The sequence below is a fragment of the Vanessa tameamea genome, chromosome 9, assembly GCF_037043105.1.
Source record: "Vanessa tameamea isolate UH-Manoa-2023 chromosome 9, ilVanTame1 primary haplotype, whole genome shotgun sequence".
Taxonomy (NCBI): domain Eukaryota; kingdom Metazoa; phylum Arthropoda; class Insecta; order Lepidoptera; family Nymphalidae; genus Vanessa; species Vanessa tameamea.
In genome coordinates, this window is record NC_087317.1 from 11,500,836 (window position 1) to 11,523,678 (window position 22,843).

Below are 22,843 nucleotides of genomic sequence, written 5' to 3' on the forward strand. Positions count from 1 at the left end.
GATATCAGACGAGTTATCAGTAAGTCTGTAAGGTGTAAGCCGCTACTTATTACTTTTGTTAGAAGGATAGTAGGTTTCAAAGTTCACAATTCACATTTACAAAGTTAATAATATTCCATTTTCATCTTTAGTATATTTTTTGACTCAGCGGTGATAGTACATTAGTCAATTTATTAAAATGGCTTCAGTTGCCGCAATTACTCGTGCTTTATTAAGTAAAAATGTTATAAATACCGGTCGTTTCGCGGCAGCATCTAATACCAGTTTAATAAAATTCTACAGCACCGGTAACTATACTTTTTCGCATTTTAATAATAGTCATAAATTGGCTATACTATTAATTATATTATTTAAATGTATCTAAAAGTATATGTCTTATACAGAATTTTTAATTAAGTCTCATTTATAGAAATTAAACACATACAGTTCAAATGTAACTCTAGACCTATGTAATTTAGTTGTAATCACTGGGCTCGCATTTTAATTTATTGAAGCCTTATTAAAACTATAATCCCCAGCGAAATGAGTCTAATTTTACCGTAGGACTTATATTTTGAGTATCTATTCTGCCCTTGGCTTAACTAAAAAACAACTAATTAACATGGAATAATAATCAAGTATATATATTATAACGTTATAAGCATATAAAGGTTATGTTGTCAACATTTCTTTATACATTGTATATTATACTGAATATATTGCATGTTTGATTAAAACTATTTTACAAACTTTTCTCATCTTCTCCATATGTGTATGTGTGCGACTAAATTTTTACGACAAACGATAATTTTCGTAGTCCTCGTGCTGGTTATTATTTTCAAAATAATAAATATGATTGAATTTATATATGCTTGTTTTCCAAAAAAATTATTAAATTTAATTTATCTTATACTAGATTATTGACCCATTGCATAACAATATTCAAAGCACTATCTAAATTACTGTGACCTTGACTCCTACTGAAAAACCTTATCATTTATCTTGCTGATGACATATATTTAACTTTAGCTTTTGATGTTTAATATACAAATACCTTAAACAGCTAGATACTTTATCATACTTTTTTGTAAATATAGTATTCAATATTTAAGATATAATGAATTATGATTACATAAATTTATTTAATTGTTACAGCACCTGAATATGAAAATATCAAGGTAGATATTGTAGGTGCCAAGAAAAATGTTGGTTTAATTCAATTGAACCGGCCTAAGGCTTTGAATGCACTGTGCAATGCTCTCTTCAAGGAACTCGGCAAGGTTGTCATCGATTTTGATGCTGATGAAAAAATTTCAGCCATCGTAATCACTGGTAAATAGTTAATTACTATTAAATTGACTATGTACAGAATGGTCAGATAGTGGCCTATTTATCCATCTGCTTTCTAAAGTTTAAATAATAATAATTATAAGCATATAAAGGCTATATTGTCAACATTTCTTTATACATTGTATAATATACTGAATATATTGCATGTTTGATTAAAGATAAAAGGAATCAACATAAAGTATAATGAAAAATAACATTTTATTTGAAATAAAATCTTAATGTCACATTGTTTTTCTATCAGGCAATGAGAAGGCATTTGCCGCCGGAGCAGATATTAAGGAGATGCAAAACAATAATTACAGTAGTAATGCAAAAATTGGCTTTTTAAAGGAGTGGGAAGATATATCTAACTGTGGAAAACCCATCATTGCTGCTGTTAATGGATTTGCTGTTAGTATTTTAAAACATCCTTAAAACTGAATATTCTATTAACCTAGTGATCTGTTTTTTATCAATTTCTGATACTTATTTATTTTAATGTTTTTATATTTTTACATTTATATACAATGAGATATTCAAAATCTGTTACAAATTATGTTGATAGTTTCAATGTAGTTGGTAGAAAATTTTATTTGTCTTGGTGTTTTTAACATTAGTATAAAATATACTGAAGTCTGCCATATAGAGCCTCAAAAGTAATAGAAACTTAGTTTAATGTTTTAAATATACCTCAATCATTTTTTTGTTTAGCAAATGTAATTTAAAATTAACTCAGTACACAATTAATTTCTATTTCATTTCTAATTTAATGCTAATGAATTTTAAATTAGCTTGGAGGTGGTTGTGAGCTGGCTATGCTCTGTGATATTATTTATGCTGGAGAAAAAGCCAAGTTTGGACAGCCTGAAATCAATATTGGTACTATTCCCGGAGCTGGTGGTACTCAACGCTTACCTCGTTATGTTGGCAAATCTAAAGCCATGGAAATTGTCCTCACTGGCAATTTCATTGATGCTCTTGAAGCTGAGAAAATGGGTAAGAATAATATTAAAAAAATATATTATCTGTTGATTTCTACTGTCATTCAAATGAACAGAAAAAAATTTGAATATCATACTAATATTGAGACATAAGTTGGAATCTCTTTATTCTTGTATGTTTCTCTTTTATATATTGCATATTTATTAGGCAATTTATTTATTTTCTATTCCATTAGGTCTAGTCAGTAGAGTCTTCCCTGTAGAGAAACTTCTGGAAGAAACTATCAAATTAGCAGAAAGGATCGGAACACATTCTCCTCTGATTGTGAAGTTAGCAAAGCAGTCAGTTAATCAAGCTTATGAGACAACCCTAAAATCTGGACTGCAATACGAAAAATCAATATTCTATGGAACTTTTGCTACGGTAAGATTAAAATTTTATTTTAATTTAAAATATTGTTTTGTTCAATGTGACAATATTTTTAGCTATATAATGCTGACTTGCTCAATTGTAAAAGAAATAGTTGTTTTTTTTTGGAAATTGGATAGATTATTACTGTTGTTAAAAATGAAAACATTATTTTTTTGCAGGAGGACAGAAAAGAAGGCATGAGTGCATTTGTTGAGAAGAGACCTCCAAATTTTAAAAATAACTAAATGTAAATGTATGTAGTTCACAGAAAGTGACTTGAAACATTTGTATCACCATAAAAGTATAGTTGTAAGAATCAAAAGAATTTATACACATTTGTAATTTTTTAATATTGATCCTGTTGAATTTTTAAAAAGTATATATGTTTAAAAAATAACCATTTTCTTTATTATTAAGAAATCAAAACCAGTTTCTTTCTTATATCCTATTTATTTAAGTAGCCAGTGTAATGTGTTTCTAGCACTATAATAGCATTTGATAGACTTGTGGATTGAATGAGAATGTTTTTTTTAGTATTGAAATAGTGTTCTATGTGTACACTTATGCAGCAAAAATTCATGGGTTGGTTCTTTAGACAGTGATTTGAGGTGGATCTCCCACTCTGCTGAAACCACACAGCATTCAATGTGTGAAGAAATATGATGAAATTCAAATTGTTGACTATGATATAGTTTTTCACGCAACAGTCTAGTATTTATATACATACATTCAATTTCAAATTCATTTTAACCAACATGAGAAAATTTTATTTTATCAAATACAGTTTTTCTGACATTTTTACACCAATACTTACTGTATGTAAAATTGAGATTCTAACCATTGCATAGAAACAAAGCTTGGATTAAAATTCATTCCAATTTATAAAATATATATTATGGTCAAGGTATAAGAATTTTAAAGACTTGTTGTTAATATTTTGTTTGACTTATAGGGGAAACATGAAAAATAATTTCAATACTTATAAATTTTAATACCAAATAGATGTAACGACTTGATAATATATGTTTAAACAAAAATCTAGTTTTAACAACAAATTATAGTAATAAGGTAGTCGTTATTTGTTTCGAAGGATATTTGCACACTAATTGGTAAAAAAAAGGTTTTTTTTCTAAAGATACATCGTATGAATATTAATAAATTTTATCAAACCAATGCCGCAAAGGGGCCTCTATCAGCCTAGCTACACCATTTGACTTATATATTGTTTTTTATTTTAAACGGTATGATTAGTGTTTTTGCCTTTTCCTACAATAAGGAATTAAATAAAACACTGTCAATGAAATGTCAAAGTTAGTATCAACATCAAGTGTCAACATTCAACACAATTACACAATATTTTTAGTTTTTAGTGCATGTATTAACGTATTAATTATCATTTATAAACACTGAAAATATATTTAAAAACGAAGAAAAAGGCTAAACATATTATTTTACACTTTCACGATTTAAAATATCGTTATTAGAACAAAATAAACACGAAAGGCAGTAAAACATAAGAATCATACTTCTTTAATTACGTTATACCATGAAGTATAACCATATACCAATCCAAAATATTTCAGATACAAGAAAGTAGTATTTATATTTGTAGCGAAAAGTAGTTTAAAGAGTTCTTCATGTTTTGGGATCATGGATACCGAAACGGACATATTATGCAAGAATTTGAGGATATAGAAATACATAAAACAAGCGTGTCCGTATTTGTGGCGTTGTTTTACTTGGAAATGTTGTATATTTTGATTATGACCTTGTCGATTCTGAATAGACTTAACCAGAACTTGTCATCATAATAAAAGTAAACATTTTTTTATTAATTCTATATATGGTATGGTATTACAATACTATTACCAAATATAGAAAAGGTTGCTTATAATTGAACTATTAAATTGTAATTTATGTTATAAATATATATATTCTTATGATTTTAAAATATTATTAGATTTAAAGTTAAAAGTTTGAATTCTGAAGAGTAGATTCATTTATTGAAATTTTAGTGTAATTATTATTTACTGAAAGAAATAGCACATAATTTAAGTATATTCATTGCCATTTTACTAATTTATTATTTCTTTTAGCTAATTAAAATGGTTGAAACAATTCAAATGAGAGTTGAATGTCTATATTTACTAAAGGAAGGACAAAATGAAATTTATGTAAATAATTGTCAACTTTTAAAACAACATCAGATAAATGGATTGAGATTTCTTTTTATGCTATTTAAAAAGGTGAGTTAAATATATATTTTACTTGCTAAATTTAGTTAGCTTAATATATGAGATCTGAGTTACCACAATGAAAAGAATATACGAATATTTCTTGAACAAAGATCCCGGTTCAAATAAATGCTAGCATCACTGATTTTTTATGTCCTATATTTTATTTATTGAATACATAACAATAACATTTTTCAGTTAACTTGCATTGTCTAATTAAATTCCCCTCAAATATGTAACATGGAATTTGAATAAACTAGAAAACTTTTGTTGTAAAAAAAATCTTTGCCCAGCTATTAAACATTTATAAATTTACTTAGAAGCACTTAAAAATTGTGTAACAAATTATAAATTAGCAAAAATATACTTACACTTGACATTAATATGTAATTTAAAGTTATCAATTTAAAAATTTCATCTACTCTTATTTGTTTTAGAACAAGCCAGGTGCAATTGTAAATTTTCCACGTCATTGTGGCAAATCCGTTACTGTTGCATTATTCTTATATGCAGTAAGAAATATATTAGAGAAGCCTGTGTTAATACTCTGTAAGAATGAAAATGAAATGTGTATATGGAGAGAAAATTTGTTAAAATGGACTGATTTTAATAATGGTTTGTATTTTAGGGATTAATAAATTTTTAAAGACATATGTAAAAATCTGAGACTGGGATTCTAACTGAACTCTGTTGTTTATATAAGTACCTTGGTGGTAGAGCTTTGTGCAAGCTTGTCTGGGTAGGCACCACCCACTCATCAGTTATTCTACTACCAAATAGCAGTACTCAGTATTGTTGTGTTCCGGTTTGAAGGTTGAGTGAGCCAGTGTAACTACAGGCACAAGGGATATAACATCTTCGTTCCCAAGGTTGATGGCTCTTTGGCGATATATGGAATGGTTAATATTTCATACAGTGCCATTGTCTTTGGGCGATGGTGTCCACTTACCATCAGGTGGCCCATTTGCTTGTCCGCCTACATATATCATAAAAAAAAATGTACAAAAATATGAAATTAATGCTTGTTACATTAATAGCCTAAATTGAAAGTGAGTGAAACTGTAAAGAGGTAATTAAAAATGTGCTGCATCTAATATCAGATTTATGTATATTCATTTAATCTTCTTTCAGTTGACCATTATAAAACAAATGCTTATTTATTAGTAGAATCATATTAACTTTCTGTAACTTTTATATGTATCTATTATTGATTGCACTTATATATGCATCTATAATTGTAATTTAAAGGTTAGGTATTTCTCCTTAACAAATGATTATTTTATGTTCTACAGATGATATAATAATAGAATCCTCAAAGGTATTAAAAGGCAAAAAGATCTTTATCAAAAATATAGATAACCTAGCATCATATCAACAACACAGTTGGAGCATTGTCATAATCAAAGATGACTCAATCAACAAGGAAATATCTCGGATATCTAATGCTCAGTATAAAATATGGATTTCATCTACTGATATGAAGGTGAAATTCTTACAAATTACTCATTGCGCATTGAAGCTGAATTGGCTTCTGTTGCCACACAACAATATTTATGAAATTTAAATTGTTATTTGTTTAGTTCTGTAGTGGGTGACATTGTTTTTTTTTTACATTAACATTTAATAAAGACTGCACAGTGAAACTATACATTTTTGTTAGGGTGTATAGACGTTGGCGCCACATGGAATTTTATCCATTGCACCATTGTGATTGTAATGTTTTGTGCCTGCAGTTATATTGGCGGATTCATTCTTCAAACTGGAAAACACTATTTTTCACTATTTTTTACTAATAACTCAAATAAATTGAAATTCTTAATTATCATTTTAGCATCATATAATTAAAGTGTAAATGTTTTATGAAATTACTCAATTAATTTCTAAATTGTGTATTTTTTACCATTAAAAATAAAAAAATATTTCAGAAGGATCTTACTATGATGGCCTTTATTTACGATTGGCTGTATCCAAAACTAAAGATCAGTGTCAAGGATTTTATACCTATTGGCAATAACCCTAAAGAACATTATCTGAAGTCTATATATCTAGATACATTTCTAGAGGATTTTGCTATAAGAGAAGAGAATATAAAACAATTTGATAAAACAAAGGTTTGTACCTTATAGTATTATTAACCTTGTTAATTGGAATAAGCTGTTGTCATTTTTAACGTAGGCAATAGTTACACTATAAATTTAAATTTATGTTACTTTGATTTATTAAAACTTAAAAAGTTAAAAAATTATGTAAAAATATTTTTATAGCTATTGTAATTTCACCTTGTGGTTATCAAGCTGAAGAATGTTTGTTATTTTCTAAAACACATGAATAACTGCGTAACTATTGCTTTTCATATATTAATCAGCCATCAAAATATATATAAGCCCATCAAATAACAAAACATTACAGCTATTGAATGGATATATTGTAATAAATGATTCTTAAGATTTTTAATACAGTTATCCGAAATTACTTGTTTCTTTTCCAGAATTCTTTAACATCAGATTTAATTACGAATCAAATAAATGAAAATAAATCAAAGAAAACCAGAAAAAATAAAGATGACACAGGAACAAAAATCAAAAGATCGAGAATAACTATGGGCGATGATTTAATGGAAATGCCAAATAAAAATGAATGTATAGCAACCATTCATGATACGAAAAATAAAAACATTGTGGTCAATAATGGTAATGAACACAACGAATTTAAAGTTAATGATACATTAATTAAAAATTTAAGGAATGATAAAGTTAGAGAATATAATAAACCTAACATCGGTAACTCTATTGAGTATAGACATAATGCAAGTGAAGTTTTTACTGCAGACATGGAATATGATATAAACACAACAATGGAAATAGATTTTACTGAACCAATGAGCTTCGGTAATGCTATTAATGAAGTTGTTAAAAATGAAAATAAACAGGAGGAAAATTCAACCAAACTAGCTATAGATTTAAAAAATAATCAGATTGATTTAGAAGTGGAAATTAAAAAAGATACTGTTGAAAATACAGACAAGAAAGAAGAGGTTTTAGATAAATATTTAAATATATCACAGAGTAAACAAAACGTAAGTAAGGAAAATTATAAGGACAATATAGAAAATGTAGGAACAACAGTAGATGGAGATAGGGCACAATTAAACGATTCTATCCAAGGTCACAAAGACGTGGACACAATGTTATCAGAGTTAGAAGAGAGAACGCTGAAAAAATTCAAAGGATCGTTATTAGATAGCATATTTTAATAAGTTCTTACTAAATTATAAATCGAGTTATATATTGAAAAAATATATTTTATTTCGCCAATTTTATACATTTTTGTATTATTACTATTAATAGCTATTTTATAGTGGTATAGAAGTAGCTTTAAGTGTTTTGTTTATAATAGTATTCGTATGATTTGAGTTGTATAAATTATTTTATCTTGTCTTAATCTATCGCTTAAATGTTACTAGCACAATACTTATTCATGTCCGTAGCACAGATAATCTGTATCGAAATACACAATGGAAAACTTAAAAGTCGTTTGTTTTTATACTCTATAATTTTTACGTTTTATTTAAACCGCCATAGATAAATTATTCTACGATCTTCCATGTAAAATTTTTTTTAGACAACACAGTTAATTTAATCTAACTGTAATTTCCATACACTAAGAAATAATGTATATTAATATTTTTTGTTCTCTGTTCATTTTTCACAACCAAACCAGTGAACCGATTTCGATGAAATTTGGTCTATGTCTGGCGACAAATAATCATTACATAGTATAAAACAAAGTCGCTTACCGCTGTCTGTCCCTATGTATGCTTAGATCTTTAAAATTACACAACGGATTTTGATGCGGTTTTTTTATTAGATAGATTGATTCAAGAGGAAGGTTTATATGTATAATACATGCACAATGTAGTTGAGAAACACTGATAATTTTAGAGGTTACTGAAGTGATGTTGTAAATAAACATTTTTTTTTTGCGCTTACATTGCAAACGCTGGCTGAACCCTACGAGATAGATCAAAATAATGTACTACAGTATTGTACACCTTAAAAAGGTCTTCAAAAAAGTCCAGGATGGTATAAGTCTATCTCTTAGGGATAGCCCACAACAAAAAATTTTTAATCTACTTTTTACGAAACATAATGAATTATCTTCGAAGCGATTTTAAGCAATACACCATAAATTCTTATCAAATTAAGTAGCTTAAATACGTTGTGCATTTATTATAGATCAATATGGCCATTTACAGCATGTAATTTAAATGAATATTTTCGAAGATATTACATATTTAAAACACAGGGACATAGCGGTTCTAATATCTGAAAAACTGTGAACGTTGTAAGACATTCTGTAGTATATTTAGTATCAGCATTGCACCCGTGCAAAGCCGGGGCAGGTCGCTAGTATTATATATAATAAAGATAAATAAAACCACAAGTATTTTGCAACATTTATATATTATATTAATGGAATTACTTTAATATAATAAGCTTTGTATACAGGAATGTAGATTTAACATGAATTAAATATATTAATATAGGAAAAATATTTATTAACATGGAAACTTTACACTCAATTTCAACTTGGAAATAATATAATTATGAGAAATCTTTAGCCCGTTGCTAAAAGGGCCAAAGTACCACTTTTGAGTGCCATTTGCAAAGCCTTAAAAAATATAAATTATCTGTACTAAAACGGCTTAAGCGTAATTTTACTAATAACAACAATATTCGGCAAACAACCATAATCTGTTTATTGTTTCAAATCTGATAAGAAAAAGTTTTGATATTTTAGTACCAGGGCTCAGAATTTTTTTTTTTTTTACATAATTCTTAAACTTAGAACTGACTGGATGACTTGTGAGTATATTTAAGTGAGTATATTAGTTAATACAATATATTAATTAATTAATTTTTTTGAGTATAAACAACGACTGTGTTAAAAGTTAAAAGCAAGAAGGAATGTAAATTTGAACTATTTATAAGATTTATTTAATTACTTGAATTAATAAGGTTATTCACATTAGAATTATCAGTATTCCCAGATATCAACGGTTAGTATATATATTTAGGAGAAATAATAATAATAATAGTTTTACGTATATATTGTAATTTAATTTTATAGTCAACATCGTTATAATTATATATTAATTATAACGATGTTGACTATAAAACTTTATCTATAGTCGATCACACCAATTCGCTGTCTTGTATTCGTGTTTACTTTCTTAAGTAGTTTATGTTTATCATAAACAATAACTCGACTCGGAAAAACAATGCATTATTTATAAAACAAACGAGACACATATTTCCGTCATTGAAATAGCTTTCAAAAACCTTTGAGCGGATGATTTCAGTTTTTTTTAATTGTGTTCGAGTCCGTTTTTTATACATAAAGATTATAAACTTTATACTTGAATCATTATTTAAAAACACTCGAAACTGAATAATAAGATATGATAAAATTAAACCAATCATAGAGATAACGTTTGATATATTGTTAAACAAAATTAATACTTATCGCTAATAAGGAAAGTTTATTAAAGGCATAATTATAAGCTATTTTATATAAAGGCACAGCGCTGCGAGTGTTACTACGATTTCAAACGGTTTAGATTTATCTATTTATTTTAGAAGAGATATACAATTTAAAGGAAAATAATGAGTAATATCGACCTCTACAAAAAAAAATAGGTGAAATTAAGCTTTTATGGAGATTTTTACACGACTGCTCGAACAAGGAGATAGGGGAAATAAAAACATTCACGGTTCTTGAATGCACGTATGTTTGTAAGTTTCTTTATCCAAAATACTTTCATTGAAACAAATCCATATCGCAGGGCAGTCTTGTTTTTATACTTCAAATTATTTTTATTTAAGTACCATATAACTTAAAACTCCTCGTCCTGTGAATTTTTCTTATCACACAACGAGCTACTTTCTTTGAGCTTAACATATACATCTTATCTTATAATTACATATGGGTATATATTACTTATATACATGTTTCATTGCCATATTTATTTATTTTTTCAACATTTTACTAAATTGTAATCCTACTATTTAGTAAAATTAATACTTATTACAATTAAAAGTCGTCAGTATATATAAAATTGATTTAAAACATAATATTGAAATGAACAACCATCAGTAGGAACAGAGTTGTTTTCAAAACAGCTTCGAATAAATTTCTTTAATAATGCCAATTATGTAATACATATTAATTTCACAAGGAATTAAAAAAAAATCGCTATGTTTTCAAGTTTAAATAAAAACACAATTAATATTTATTCATTCGATTAAGCCTAAATATCGATCAATTGCTAGTACACTTTAAAACCAAAACAAATGTTCTATATTTGGTCAAATTTTCCATTTTTAGGTCTGTCACAATAACGATCATACACTATGATGGAAACCGTACGATGATCATAGTACAATTACGATAATTTCATGTCAACATCCTATTTAAGATGTAAGTTTGCTTAGTAATATATGTTTGTCGTATGATTACTTATAATACATAATTATACATATATATTTACATATTATTATTACCAAAAATTTTGAGAATATCACTGGGTGATGTTACAAGGAAACATTACGCTAATATCGATACTATTGTACGATATTTTTTACCAAAGTACGATAGAATTGTTTGCCTAGTGCGATTGAAGCCAATATATTTAACACAGGCGTTAATTATTATAAATAAATACATTTTAATCTAAATATAGCCTGATTGGAAATACACAGTTTAATCAGTTAAATATGCAGATATTTTAAATAATTTTTCCTCGTTTAGTCATAGGCCCTAATATGCACATGGTTAAATTTTACCACTATCTATTTTAGCGCCTTATATCCTTTAAATAACTATTTACATCGTATAAGTAATATTTTTAACAAATTCGTTCGAGTATGAGTTTTGATAAATCATGATTTCAAAATAATTAAATACTTATAAGCCAAATATAAACATTCAATAATAGTATAAGAATATCTTTATTCATTCATTTGTTTTTTTTTTTGAATTAAAACTCCTTTCGAGCGCCAGCGCCTCTTTCTTTACTTACCGTCATCATAATTGTTTATGGTCTTAACAATAATAGATATTTCATCATTTTTGTAATAGTATATAAATAATTTTGCACGAATACGAAGCGTCAAGACATTCTCGTTAAAAATCCATTGTGTTTAGGACGATTGCGGCCATCTCAAATCTCCACCGCCGCTAGGGTGTTAAGTGAAGATATTCAGACACAAACACTCGGAAGATCTTGTTAAGGTTGTCTATGGTATTGAAATCCAGCGCTGTCATATCGTCGTGGGCCGTGTGCCATATTTGTGGGAACGGATTCGGGATTATGTGAAGAATATCTACGTCTAGAAAATAAAACAGGAACGATTATTATTATTTAAATTTATATATAAGTTTTTTTATAATAATTAACAGATCGGAACTCAATAGGATTTATAATCTTTCACATTAAATTATCTTCGCGTTACTTGCGTCATGTTTTCACTTGAATGAGCCATGATTAAATAGTACGTGGGAAGGAACATTGACGGAAATTGATAAATGTAAAAGCATTTTAGTAGCTCGATATCTATTGATTTCTTTGTATCTTTGTGTATCTTTGAATTTATGATGAACTACAAAAGGGATCCTTCGGTCGTTCATTAAATTATCGGTATCGTTGAGTTAGTCGCTACTCAACTATGACGATTTACTAAAGTTAGCCTCAATGTTTTGCTATGATAACATATTCATAGCATTTAGATTTAGAGGGCAAATTTAATTGTCTATTTATTTATATCGGTATACGATCTAAATTATATACAGGTCCAACTTCGATGAAAATGCAAAATAATCTATGAAGAATAATTGGAAACGGGTAAACAGCAAAGAATATGTTTTGATTCGACTGCGATAAAACAATAATTTGTTAGTGGCGCTTAGGAAAACATCTTGAAACCTATATGTCGCAGGTTACAATCTGCAACATATATAACCACAAACCTGCATTAGATCAGCTCAGTACGTTACTCAACTTGAGGCGATAGATGTACTCACCTCTCCTCATAAACGGTATATGGTCGTCCTCGATGACAGCATTCGAGCTAGAGAGCCTGAAGTAGGTTTGCTCAGCTTTGCCCTGCGAATACACCGACATCTGCCCGAGTTCCGCTAACCGTTGTTCAGCGGTTGCCATTCGTAAGTACCATTTTTCAGTGGACTTGAAGTAGCTGTAGAACACTGGATCGGGACAGCCGAGAAGATCCAAAAGAACTAATACATCCTAAAACCAGAAAATATATTTATAAATATGAGGTTTCGTGAATATTTAAATATTTAACAAACCAATTAAAATAAAAATTTAAAAAAAATCGCGACAATTCAAAACCTACACGTGATCAAAATGAGACAAAGAGATTTAATTTTCTGAAAATGGTGCCCTCAAATTCGATTAAAAAAAATCTCTATTGCAGAATTTACTTAATATTTAAAAAAAAAATCAGATCAATCTATAAAATGTTACGAAACGATAACTATACTGCGAACACCAAAACAAAATGTTATTGACGCTCGTTCCAGCGTATACATTTTCCGTTACGGTTAAATATTTAGCTAAGTTTTCAATTGCAGAGGGAGTAGAAATAAGCAAACCTCAAATTTGAATAGTTCACCCGATTTGCTAACACCCAACTTTTCTATAGTATGCACAAAAAATTGTTCTCGATGAATATATATTTATTTATAAAACAACAACGATATGTCACTTTAATTTACTACATTAATTATTCATAATTCCATTTAAATTTTGCTAAGTTTTAATAATAACTTCACCTACATTTAAAAGGGTATTTTTCGAGAAACCATAATTACCATATATTATTTTCGATTTTAACCTATCCCAATTATTTTATATTTGAGGGAGTAATCCCTCTTTTATTGGATTTAGATAATGATATGTTATGTTATGTTACAAAATTAACGTATAAATAGAATAACATTTTTATAACTGTCTTTGATTCTATTACAGAAACCTTTTCAAAAACAACTATTAGACTATGAGCCCATTGCTATTATCATACTAGTTAGTTGGTGTATCGAATTCGTCCGGGTGAAATAGACATTCTCGGCATTACTTTATTTTAGGCATATATTACACTTATAAACTTGAATCGCTCTGTTTATTGATGAACATTAAAATCCGTTACAGACGGCGGGAAGCGAATTTAAGCTTGATCGGATGAACCATAGAGAATCATACAATTTACATGATAGACAAATTTATTTTGAAATAAATATAAATAAAGTGGTTTTAAATAAATAAAGTACTTCGATTTTTATTAATTTGAAAAAACTTTTTTTGCCGTTCTTGTTACAAGGATTTTTTTTTTATCAAATTTTCGAAAGAGAGTATGTACGTATGTAATTAGTATTATTAATGTGAGTATTTTACGTTACGCGCTACCATTGCCAAGCTATTGTATTCAGGTCTCGTATTAATATTGCATCGCTATAATAGACTACGATAGTTATATAGGTACCAATTTATGTTTTTTTTTTTTTTTGTCGCCAAATGACAATGACCCCAATTATCTACGCATTGCAATAATATAATGATTCTATTGAACATAAAAAGTGTCGCAGAGGTTGCACCTTTTTGTAGTAGAGCCTATTATATAGCTATTTATATATTTTATTTATTATACGCCTGTAACTATACGTGCATACAACCCGGTAGAATTAGTTGGCGCTGATTAAAAATGTCAACTTTCTGATAATATTATTAAAAAATAATTATATGCTTCTTGGATAATAAATTATCAACCGACAAACCAAATACGTATTATACATGCCTATGGTATAATACGTATATGCTACCGATTATATTGGTACCGTAACTTTTCAGTGTTTGTAGTTTAAGAGTACAGGAGAGATTGAAGATTGAATATTGAATCGAGACTGCTTATATAAAAGTCGCTTATTACATGATACTTATAAAGAATGATAAAATAATCTAACCTCGAAATGGTCAACTTTTGGTTAAAATACATTTGTCGGTAAACACATGACTATCAAAACAATACTAATGATTTCTGCCTTTATGTGACCATTCAGAATTTTTTTTTTTAAAGTAACCATTTGTATTTCCACAGACTTGCGTTTTATTTTTTTCTGTGCTATTTCGCATCACTACTCACGAATTAAAAAAAAACATTAACGTCTAATTTATACGCTATATATCAACATCGACATTCTATAAATAAATACTAATTTCATTTCTTATCACTGTATCTGTGTGTGTTACAACAGTAGAGGCTGTACAGGTTTCATTCAAAGTTTTGATGAATACCCGCATGATAAATTTTTTAATTCCCACGGAACACGGATAAAATATTCGTAAAGTGAAAATGTATACAAAATGTAGTTTCAGTAAGGAACAAAAAGATCAATATTTTTTAGCGTGTATTGTAGGCGCCACTGTATGGGAATAAATAAGCTTAACATTTTTAATAATAAATTTTTGTTTCTTGTTTCCTATTAAATAAGATAACCAATATTTAGAACAATAATATTATATTATAGAAATAGACGAGCTACGTGTGATTGATTGTAAATACAAATACGTCGTTAAAAGAGATAAGTCAGAGACGTTACGTTAGGTTTCGCAATAGTCGACGTTTTGTAAACTATTGTATTATCTGAGAATTGTTTTACAATTACAATTAATGAAATATATATTTGGTATTTGTATCTTAATTAGGTTTTTCCAGTGACAAGGAGATATGTATTTATTGTTTTCCTTGAATAAATATTCGGAATCAAGTTGACTGAACGCTAACTTTTTTTTTTTTATACTATTTTTATTTCCCGAACTTTTTTGAGCGCTTTACGAATATATTTTTTAAAGTCGAATAATTGCTTGAAGTTACTAGAGTTACATTGTAGCGTTTGAGACAACATTTTCTGACAAAAATCGGTTTCATAATATTATAATATGCTAGAATATAATGATAATTGAATAAAATATGAATAAATTGTAAAGACCGCCTGACTATCTGGTTTTCTTTTGGTCAGTTTCGGTTCGGTAACAATCGGCTGTCTTGTCAGTATCTTTATCAAATCAATTATATAAAGTCTTTTTTAATAACTGAATGAATCATCTTTGTAATTTAAGTACTTTATAAATTATTTGATGCTATCTAATACTCAGCTACTGACTTAGAAATCGAGTTAGAAACTCAAGTTTCAACTACTATACTGTATTTCAATTGGAGGACTACAAATAAATCTTACGTATACGTTTTCAATGCACTTTTATAACAGCTCTGCTATACTAAGCACTACACACAGTTCTTAATTTAATTTAAAATATCTTTATTTATAATACAACACTAATCCACTTATGTAGCTACTCAAATCCACTTAAATTTTACTTCCTTAGTCCGGTAATTACTTCGCCAAAATTAAAAACTACCTCGACCTCGATCGATATTTAAGATCTCGACCAATTATATCATGACAATTCGTAAGCTTCGATTGGTTTCTACCGTGACTAGAAGAGGAGCCGAATACAACTTTCGATTTCGGCTAGAATTCGTGTTTCGTTCGGACACTTAATACGTTTTATTATTTTAATAAGAAGTATTTTTTCATCGGATATGTAATTATTAATATGTACTACGAACCTAAAACCAATAGAAAGTTTGGTGTAAAAATATTACCATCTACAAATTAAGTAGGTACATAATGGATACATAGGAATAATTCTATCCCATACATCTTTTGGAACGGAGCGCCGTGTGACGTCAACTGACGCTTATAAGTACCGTTGTAGCAAAGTTGCCGAGGTTATTTATATTTATGATACTTTTTAACCATTTTAGTGCTAAACATGTGATTGTGATGTTTGCAAATGCTTGTTCTTTGAGTAGAAGAATTAGATGATTACATTTTACATTACATTAATCATATGTTTTTTTAATTATTGTCATTACATAAACAATAAAATAACTCGATGTTTTTATTCTTGTGGTATTTATTACTGATTTCCTTAAGCATTATAACAATCTTACCTCTCATTGTTATACGTTGCTTCATCCGAAGCATTACCTAATATAATAAGGACGTACACACTTTACTTTTAAGTGTATCAAAATACATCAGATTGTTTTTCAAATTCTACACATAATCACTGCCATGTAACGTTAGGATTAAACGGTCATATCCAAACAACATTTGGAACATCGACATACTTCCAAGTATAGTATATAACACGTATAATGCTTCGCTGTGTATTTTGCGTTATTATTTTACTGTCTATAACTAGTATCGTATCTACTCAGAGCACATCTCAAAGCAACTGATTAAGGACTTTTAAGGCTATTCCAATATAGTTAACGCAATTCGTGCACTACATAAACAAACTTGAGATAGATAATTTGATTCTTAAATAAATATTTAAGAGACGCATCCATTTATACGATATTTCTATAAAGGCTTCAATGATTTTGTCACTGTTTGTAGTATGTAATTATTACTAAATAACATTCATGAAATCTATTTCACGTGACAGAGAGAACTTGTACAAAAGTTTTAAAGACCCGTCTTTGACTACGATTACTTATATCATAGTGTCTTTAACTCGTCTTATGTATTCTATGCATACAATAAATAACAATAAAACTTATCCTAATAATAATAACGTCTGCCATGAAGAAGATAATCTTAAAGCTCGTTCACATTAACTTATTTAATATTCAAATTTTATATAGGTATAGATGAATTTATTTAATTCGTAGTCTATTCATTCCCGTATTTTATCATACTATTGAGTTGAACGTTGCACAATTGTTACTACAAGCCGTGAAGGTTTCTTTGATAGTACTATCAACGTACAATAGATGTCGTACGAGTCACATCGGAATATTGAAATAGGTATTGCAAAACATTGCCATTAACTAATATATACGAATTAATGTAATGAAGCTAAAGATTTTTTTTAAATTATTTGTGGCACTTGATCTCTGGTCTTACCAGTCAGATTTGCGAAAAATTTTAGCAAATAAAGGCTATTTCACGCTACGCAGAATCTAACGTAACTCGCGTGAAACCGCTCAGAGAAATGCTTATAATATTTGTATAACTTGCCTGACTTTGTTCTGTTTGATATCACCACCACCGCCATTTACTGGTATATATATCACCGTAAAATTGTAAATACCGTTCGATTATAATTTATTTCACCATATTATAAGCCGTCGTTTTTTATTATTATATAGTCCATAATTTTTCGGTTAGGTTAGTTGATTTTTTATAATTAACGTGAAACTCACTTCGAGTGATTTTAATATACCGAAAAAATAATGCGTTCTAGTTTAAGCAGTTTGTTACGGTTCAGTCTTTCGTCAGTTTCAAATTTCGCGAGGTAGATTATAATGTAACGTTATTTACAATTGTACGGTGATATATATATATATACCAGTATGTGGCAGATTAGTATCTAGTATAGGCCATAAATTTATATATTACCGGCCTAACTCAAGCAATTGTCGCTGCCTGAGTGCCTAGTTTATTTTATTTGAATATGCAAAAAAGAGTCTCTTGTTCATCTCAAATATACGATTAAACGTGGAAAATGAATAATACTTTGAAAATTAAATAGACGCGACAAATTTATCGTGTAAAAAAAGAGATGTAAAGTTAACTTCCGAAGTTTTCCTGCGTATTCAATTTTAAAACCCGTAGACATTTATAGTTATGTTTTAGATTATTCCACAGATATTTCCTTAATAGACTACGTTTTATACGAAACTTAGTGAAAGACAAAAAACCAATTAACATTGGTTACACGATTCTAATGACGAATAAATAAGAACAATTGTGAATTTAATTCAGAAGAGATACTCAAAAAACCAAGGAACTAATTGACAATATTTTTTTCTGTTTTACTATATTCATTATTCGGCCACTGTCGTAGTCAGATCGAAAGTCCACTATAAAAATGACGCTTACTTTAAAAACTATACTAATTTTTTTCACATTTCGTAATACTAGGTTGTTTAACGGGTGTTTTGGTCCAACCTTCCTAGTAGTAAATTAAAAAAAAATCCTTACCATTCTTTGCAAATGATTAGCACCATCCTTGTACGGAGTCCCGTGCCACATCTTGGCTAAATGCCTGGCACCATAAATAGAATCTTTAGGTCCCCATTGCCTGAACGCCTCTTCACCGTCGAAGAATATAAACATAAGACTTGGTGATGAACTCTTCAACTTATCCAACTGCTTCGACATAACCGCAGCAAGATTGATCATCATAGCACAAGGCACGGCAGAATCAGTCGCCCCTGATAAACCAAGGTCAATGTCGATGTTAGTCTGATTACGTTATAAATGTTGACATTAAAAAACGAATCATTGAATGATGCTGTGAATATATCTTAGTGATCATTTATTCTTAGCTTGGTTTAGTTTTAGTATTAATAATTTGGGGTAGAATCTGAAATAATCTGAATACTAGCAGTATCAAATTATTTCAGATTCATCACCTTACTTATTATAAATGCAAATAAACTTTGGATGGGTGGATGTTTGCAATTTGGCACAAATATTGATTATATTCTGGAAAAGCATGTGTGCTACTTTTATACCTAAAACCTGTACCTTGAAAACATAAATCTTAATTTAAGATTGTGGTTTCACAAATATTTCATCTTGGTGATAGAGGAAAATATCATGAGGTACCTGCACGTATCTCCGATATATATCCGAGGATATTCTGCCACGTACGCCAACCGCGCATTAGACTCGTGTAGTAGAACGACCTCCCTTCTCAAAAGACGAGGAATTTTTTGCTTAACAATGGAACTTTACTTTTACTTTAGTAGTACTCTTCCAGGTGGTACCACCCACTCGTCAGATATTCTACCGTCAAACAGTTTTCCTTAGTACTGTTGTGTTATGGTTAGGGTGAGAAAGCCTGTATAACTAAAGGCACAAGGGACATAACATCTTAGCTCCCCAGGTTTGTGACGCATTGGCAATGATAGCGTCAATGTGATGCGTTGTGACGAATATGCCCGTCAGCCTACCGATATTATTTAAAAAAATGTTAAGGATTACATATTGTGAGTCCTTGTTATAGACATTGTGATGCAAGTAGTTAAAAATTCATAAAACTCACCGACAAAAACATGTTCTCTTGTATACTTGCTGTCGTAATGGCACGCCAATACCAAATACCTGTCAGCATTAGGATTTAATTTGGCGATGATGTTCTTGAAATTTAATGTCCCGAAAACGGGGGTCTTCTCGGGGAACACATCTTCAGTGACATCCCAACCTAGGCCTCTCATCTCGTTTGCTATGTAATTACCAACTTTTTCATGGTTAGGAGTACCAACTACTCTCGGTATTAGAATTTCATCTAGAACCTTCTTAAACTGTTGTCTATCAGACAATTGGGCTATGTCTTTGATATTTTCATCTGTTAGTTCTTGAGCTTCATGGAAATCCTGTAAAGATTACAAAAACTCATCAAGTTGCCCTAAGAAGTAATATGGAAATATACTTATTCATTACAGTTATGGAACTTAATATTATGTAAACAGTTTATAACATTCTAATACTACCAATATTCATAGTGTTTACAGATTATAAGAAATTTCAAATTAGATATAGAATGTTCAAATTAATAATTATGAGAAAGACAAACAAAAATAATTTTTGATATTCAGGATGGTTTAGTGGATATTTAATTGTAAATACTACTTACTTACCTACCTTCTTTCAGATACTCTACCTTCTTCAAAAAGTTTAACATTCAATTTAATTGTGAATTATAATGCAAAAAGGCTTGTAAGAACAAACTTGAATACAGTGCAATCATAGTTCACTAAGGAAATTCGGTATGCTTTAAAATGAAGCGTGTTGTGTTATTATAATTAATTATATCCAGTAGTCAGTTATTTATTTTCATTCAGTTTAATTCAATCACAAAATATGTGGTGAATACATTAAAGGGCAAGTTTGAAGTAATTTTTTATTTGAGTTATTATATATTCAGTAGTATTATTTTAAAATTTATTTTAAATCATACTTGGTGTTGGATGCATGATCTAACTGCATTTAAATATCATTTTGTAGGTATTAATTAATTTCAATTAACACCTAATTATAACATCACTATACATCATGATACATATATTTCTGTTAGTGGTTCAAATAAATTTAAATAAATATATGTTTTACTTTAGGATATAAGTATCGAATGATTAAACAAAGAAGGCAAGTGTTCAAGGAAATATGAAGAGCTGAACAAAGCACATTTATGATAAATGAAGCAGAAAACCTTGTGGTTTAGCGAAAGTGCCTTGATTAAGTCAAAATTGTATGTGTGTTATAAAAGCAATAAACTTTTTATAACTTTATAGCAAACAAGGCTATATTTCTTGAGCATTAGATAACATTTCCCTTCAAACTATATTTGCATCAGTAATTTGGGTATAAAACTTTATTAAACAACATTTTAGAAGATTATCAACAAACTTTATTTGTTATCACATTATGTGGTACAAGAAAAAAACATTTGTCATAGGTATATAAGTATATATATGATATGTCTTATCAATATATTTTTTTATATTTTAAAACAAATTACCTCCAAAGATTTATCAACTACAATCACACAACAATATTAATGATAACAATTTTTAATGAATACATAAATGTATAAACTAAAGAAGGTTACTGTTCATTTCATTATTTTAAGTTTCAGTAATAAAATGGCTTATTTTATCTATAAAATAAGATTTATTTGCATCACCTTAAGTAACTATGAACAGTTTACATTTTGCATTTTAAATTTTATTTGTGTGGTTAAAACTATTGCACATATTGTATAGTTAGTAAATAAAATAAATTTGGACATGAAAATATATTTATATTATTAATTTGATTAAAAATCTAAATGAATTTTCTTATTATTAATTATTATATTTATTAACAAAGAATATTTTTTAAAGTTTCAATTTTATAAATTTATTTTTAGAACTTGTTTAAGTTTTGAATGTGCAAGAAAGTCAGTAACTTACCTTTTCTTGGTAAAACTTCAATGGTGTGTCCGTGTTTATGAAGGTAAAACATAGCACTGTTATGGATAAAGTTGTAACTATATAAGACATTTTTATTATTAATGTAATTTACCCGTATGTCACCCACATATATTAAAATAATACTCTTGTACGTGAGCAACTAACTCAACTGCACTCATTCAAGTTTAGCCTTTCACAACCTCTTACCCTGTGTTTTAGTAGGTATTTAAGTTACTTTTGACAGGTCAAGGCAGTACTGCCAGACACCGAGACTCGATTGTCCCGGAAGTCTGAAATTGAGATTTAATAATTATTAAAGTCTTGTTGCAATTAAACTCTCATAGGTAAATTTGTCTTTAATTATATTTTTTGATTTCTTAAGATCAGATTATTAATATTTTAATCACTCCCTTAATGAAAACACAGTACTAATATTAAATTTGAAAAAATGTAACAGTTTACCCTTAATAGTGGAAATATAAAAGTTTTAAAACACTGTGCATCAAAGAATATCATTAACAAAACTTGGTAAAATAATATAATAATGTAATTTATTTAATGCTTTTTTTTAAAATAGTAATTATATATTACATTAATATTAAATAGTAAGGAATAATAAAATACATTAAATATAACCGAAGGAATGAATGAAATGAAACTTTTATATTTACTTACATTTATTATATTCAAGCCTTAAATGTTACTGACATATGCATTGGCACATAGCCGTAGCCATATACTACTATTTAAATTAAAAAACAATCGACGACGTAGATGATGAGTTCGTCACGGTTAATTTTCTTTAAGGCTTATCTAGTTAGTATGGGTGTTTCG

General features: G+C 28.6%; 3 protein-coding genes across 4 annotated transcripts; 2 read left to right on the top strand and 1 right to left on the bottom strand.

The window, feature by feature from the left end:
• The first annotated feature begins 5 nt into the window (after window positions 1-5).
• On the top strand, window positions 6-3,059 carry LOC113396941 (probable enoyl-CoA hydratase, mitochondrial). Its single transcript, XM_026635028.2, has 6 exons — window positions 6-287; window positions 1,135-1,311; window positions 1,571-1,719; window positions 2,100-2,304; window positions 2,486-2,673; window positions 2,841-3,059. The coding sequence occupies exons 1-6, from the start codon at window positions 179-181 to the stop codon at window positions 2,904-2,906; spliced, it is 894 nt and encodes a 297-aa protein (XP_026490813.2). The 5' UTR covers window positions 6-178; the 3' UTR covers window positions 2,907-3,059.
• Window positions 3,060-4,032: 973 nt separating this feature from the next.
• Window positions 4,033-8,424, top strand: LOC113396938 (serine protease HtrA-like). 2 transcript variants are annotated; one of them, XM_026635023.2, is made up of 6 exons: window positions 4,046-4,477; window positions 4,758-4,907; window positions 5,333-5,510; window positions 6,188-6,378; window positions 6,821-7,006; window positions 7,384-8,424. In XM_026635023.2, the coding sequence occupies exons 2-6, from the start codon at window positions 4,767-4,769 to the stop codon at window positions 8,146-8,148; spliced, it is 1,461 nt and encodes a 486-aa protein (XP_026490808.2). In that variant the 5' UTR covers window positions 4,046-4,477; window positions 4,758-4,766; the 3' UTR covers window positions 8,149-8,424. The 2 variants fall into 2 exon arrangements, with proteins under 2 accessions (XP_064071847.1, XP_026490808.2); XM_064215777.1 differs by lacking the exon at window positions 6,821-7,006 and having other exon boundaries at window positions 4,033-4,477.
• Window positions 8,425-12,031: 3,607 nt separating this feature from the next.
• Window positions 12,032-22,241, bottom strand: LOC113396940 (glutaminyl-peptide cyclotransferase-like). Its single transcript, XM_026635026.2, has 5 exons — window positions 22,010-22,241; window positions 20,101-20,431; window positions 19,032-19,264; window positions 12,978-13,203; window positions 12,032-12,286 (listed from the first exon to the last, which is right to left on the bottom strand). Exons 1-5 carry the CDS (start codon window positions 22,097-22,099, stop codon window positions 12,135-12,137), a joined length of 1,032 nt encoding a protein of 343 aa, XP_026490811.1. The 5' UTR covers window positions 22,100-22,241; the 3' UTR covers window positions 12,032-12,134.
• Window positions 22,242-22,843: the final 602 nt, after the last annotated feature.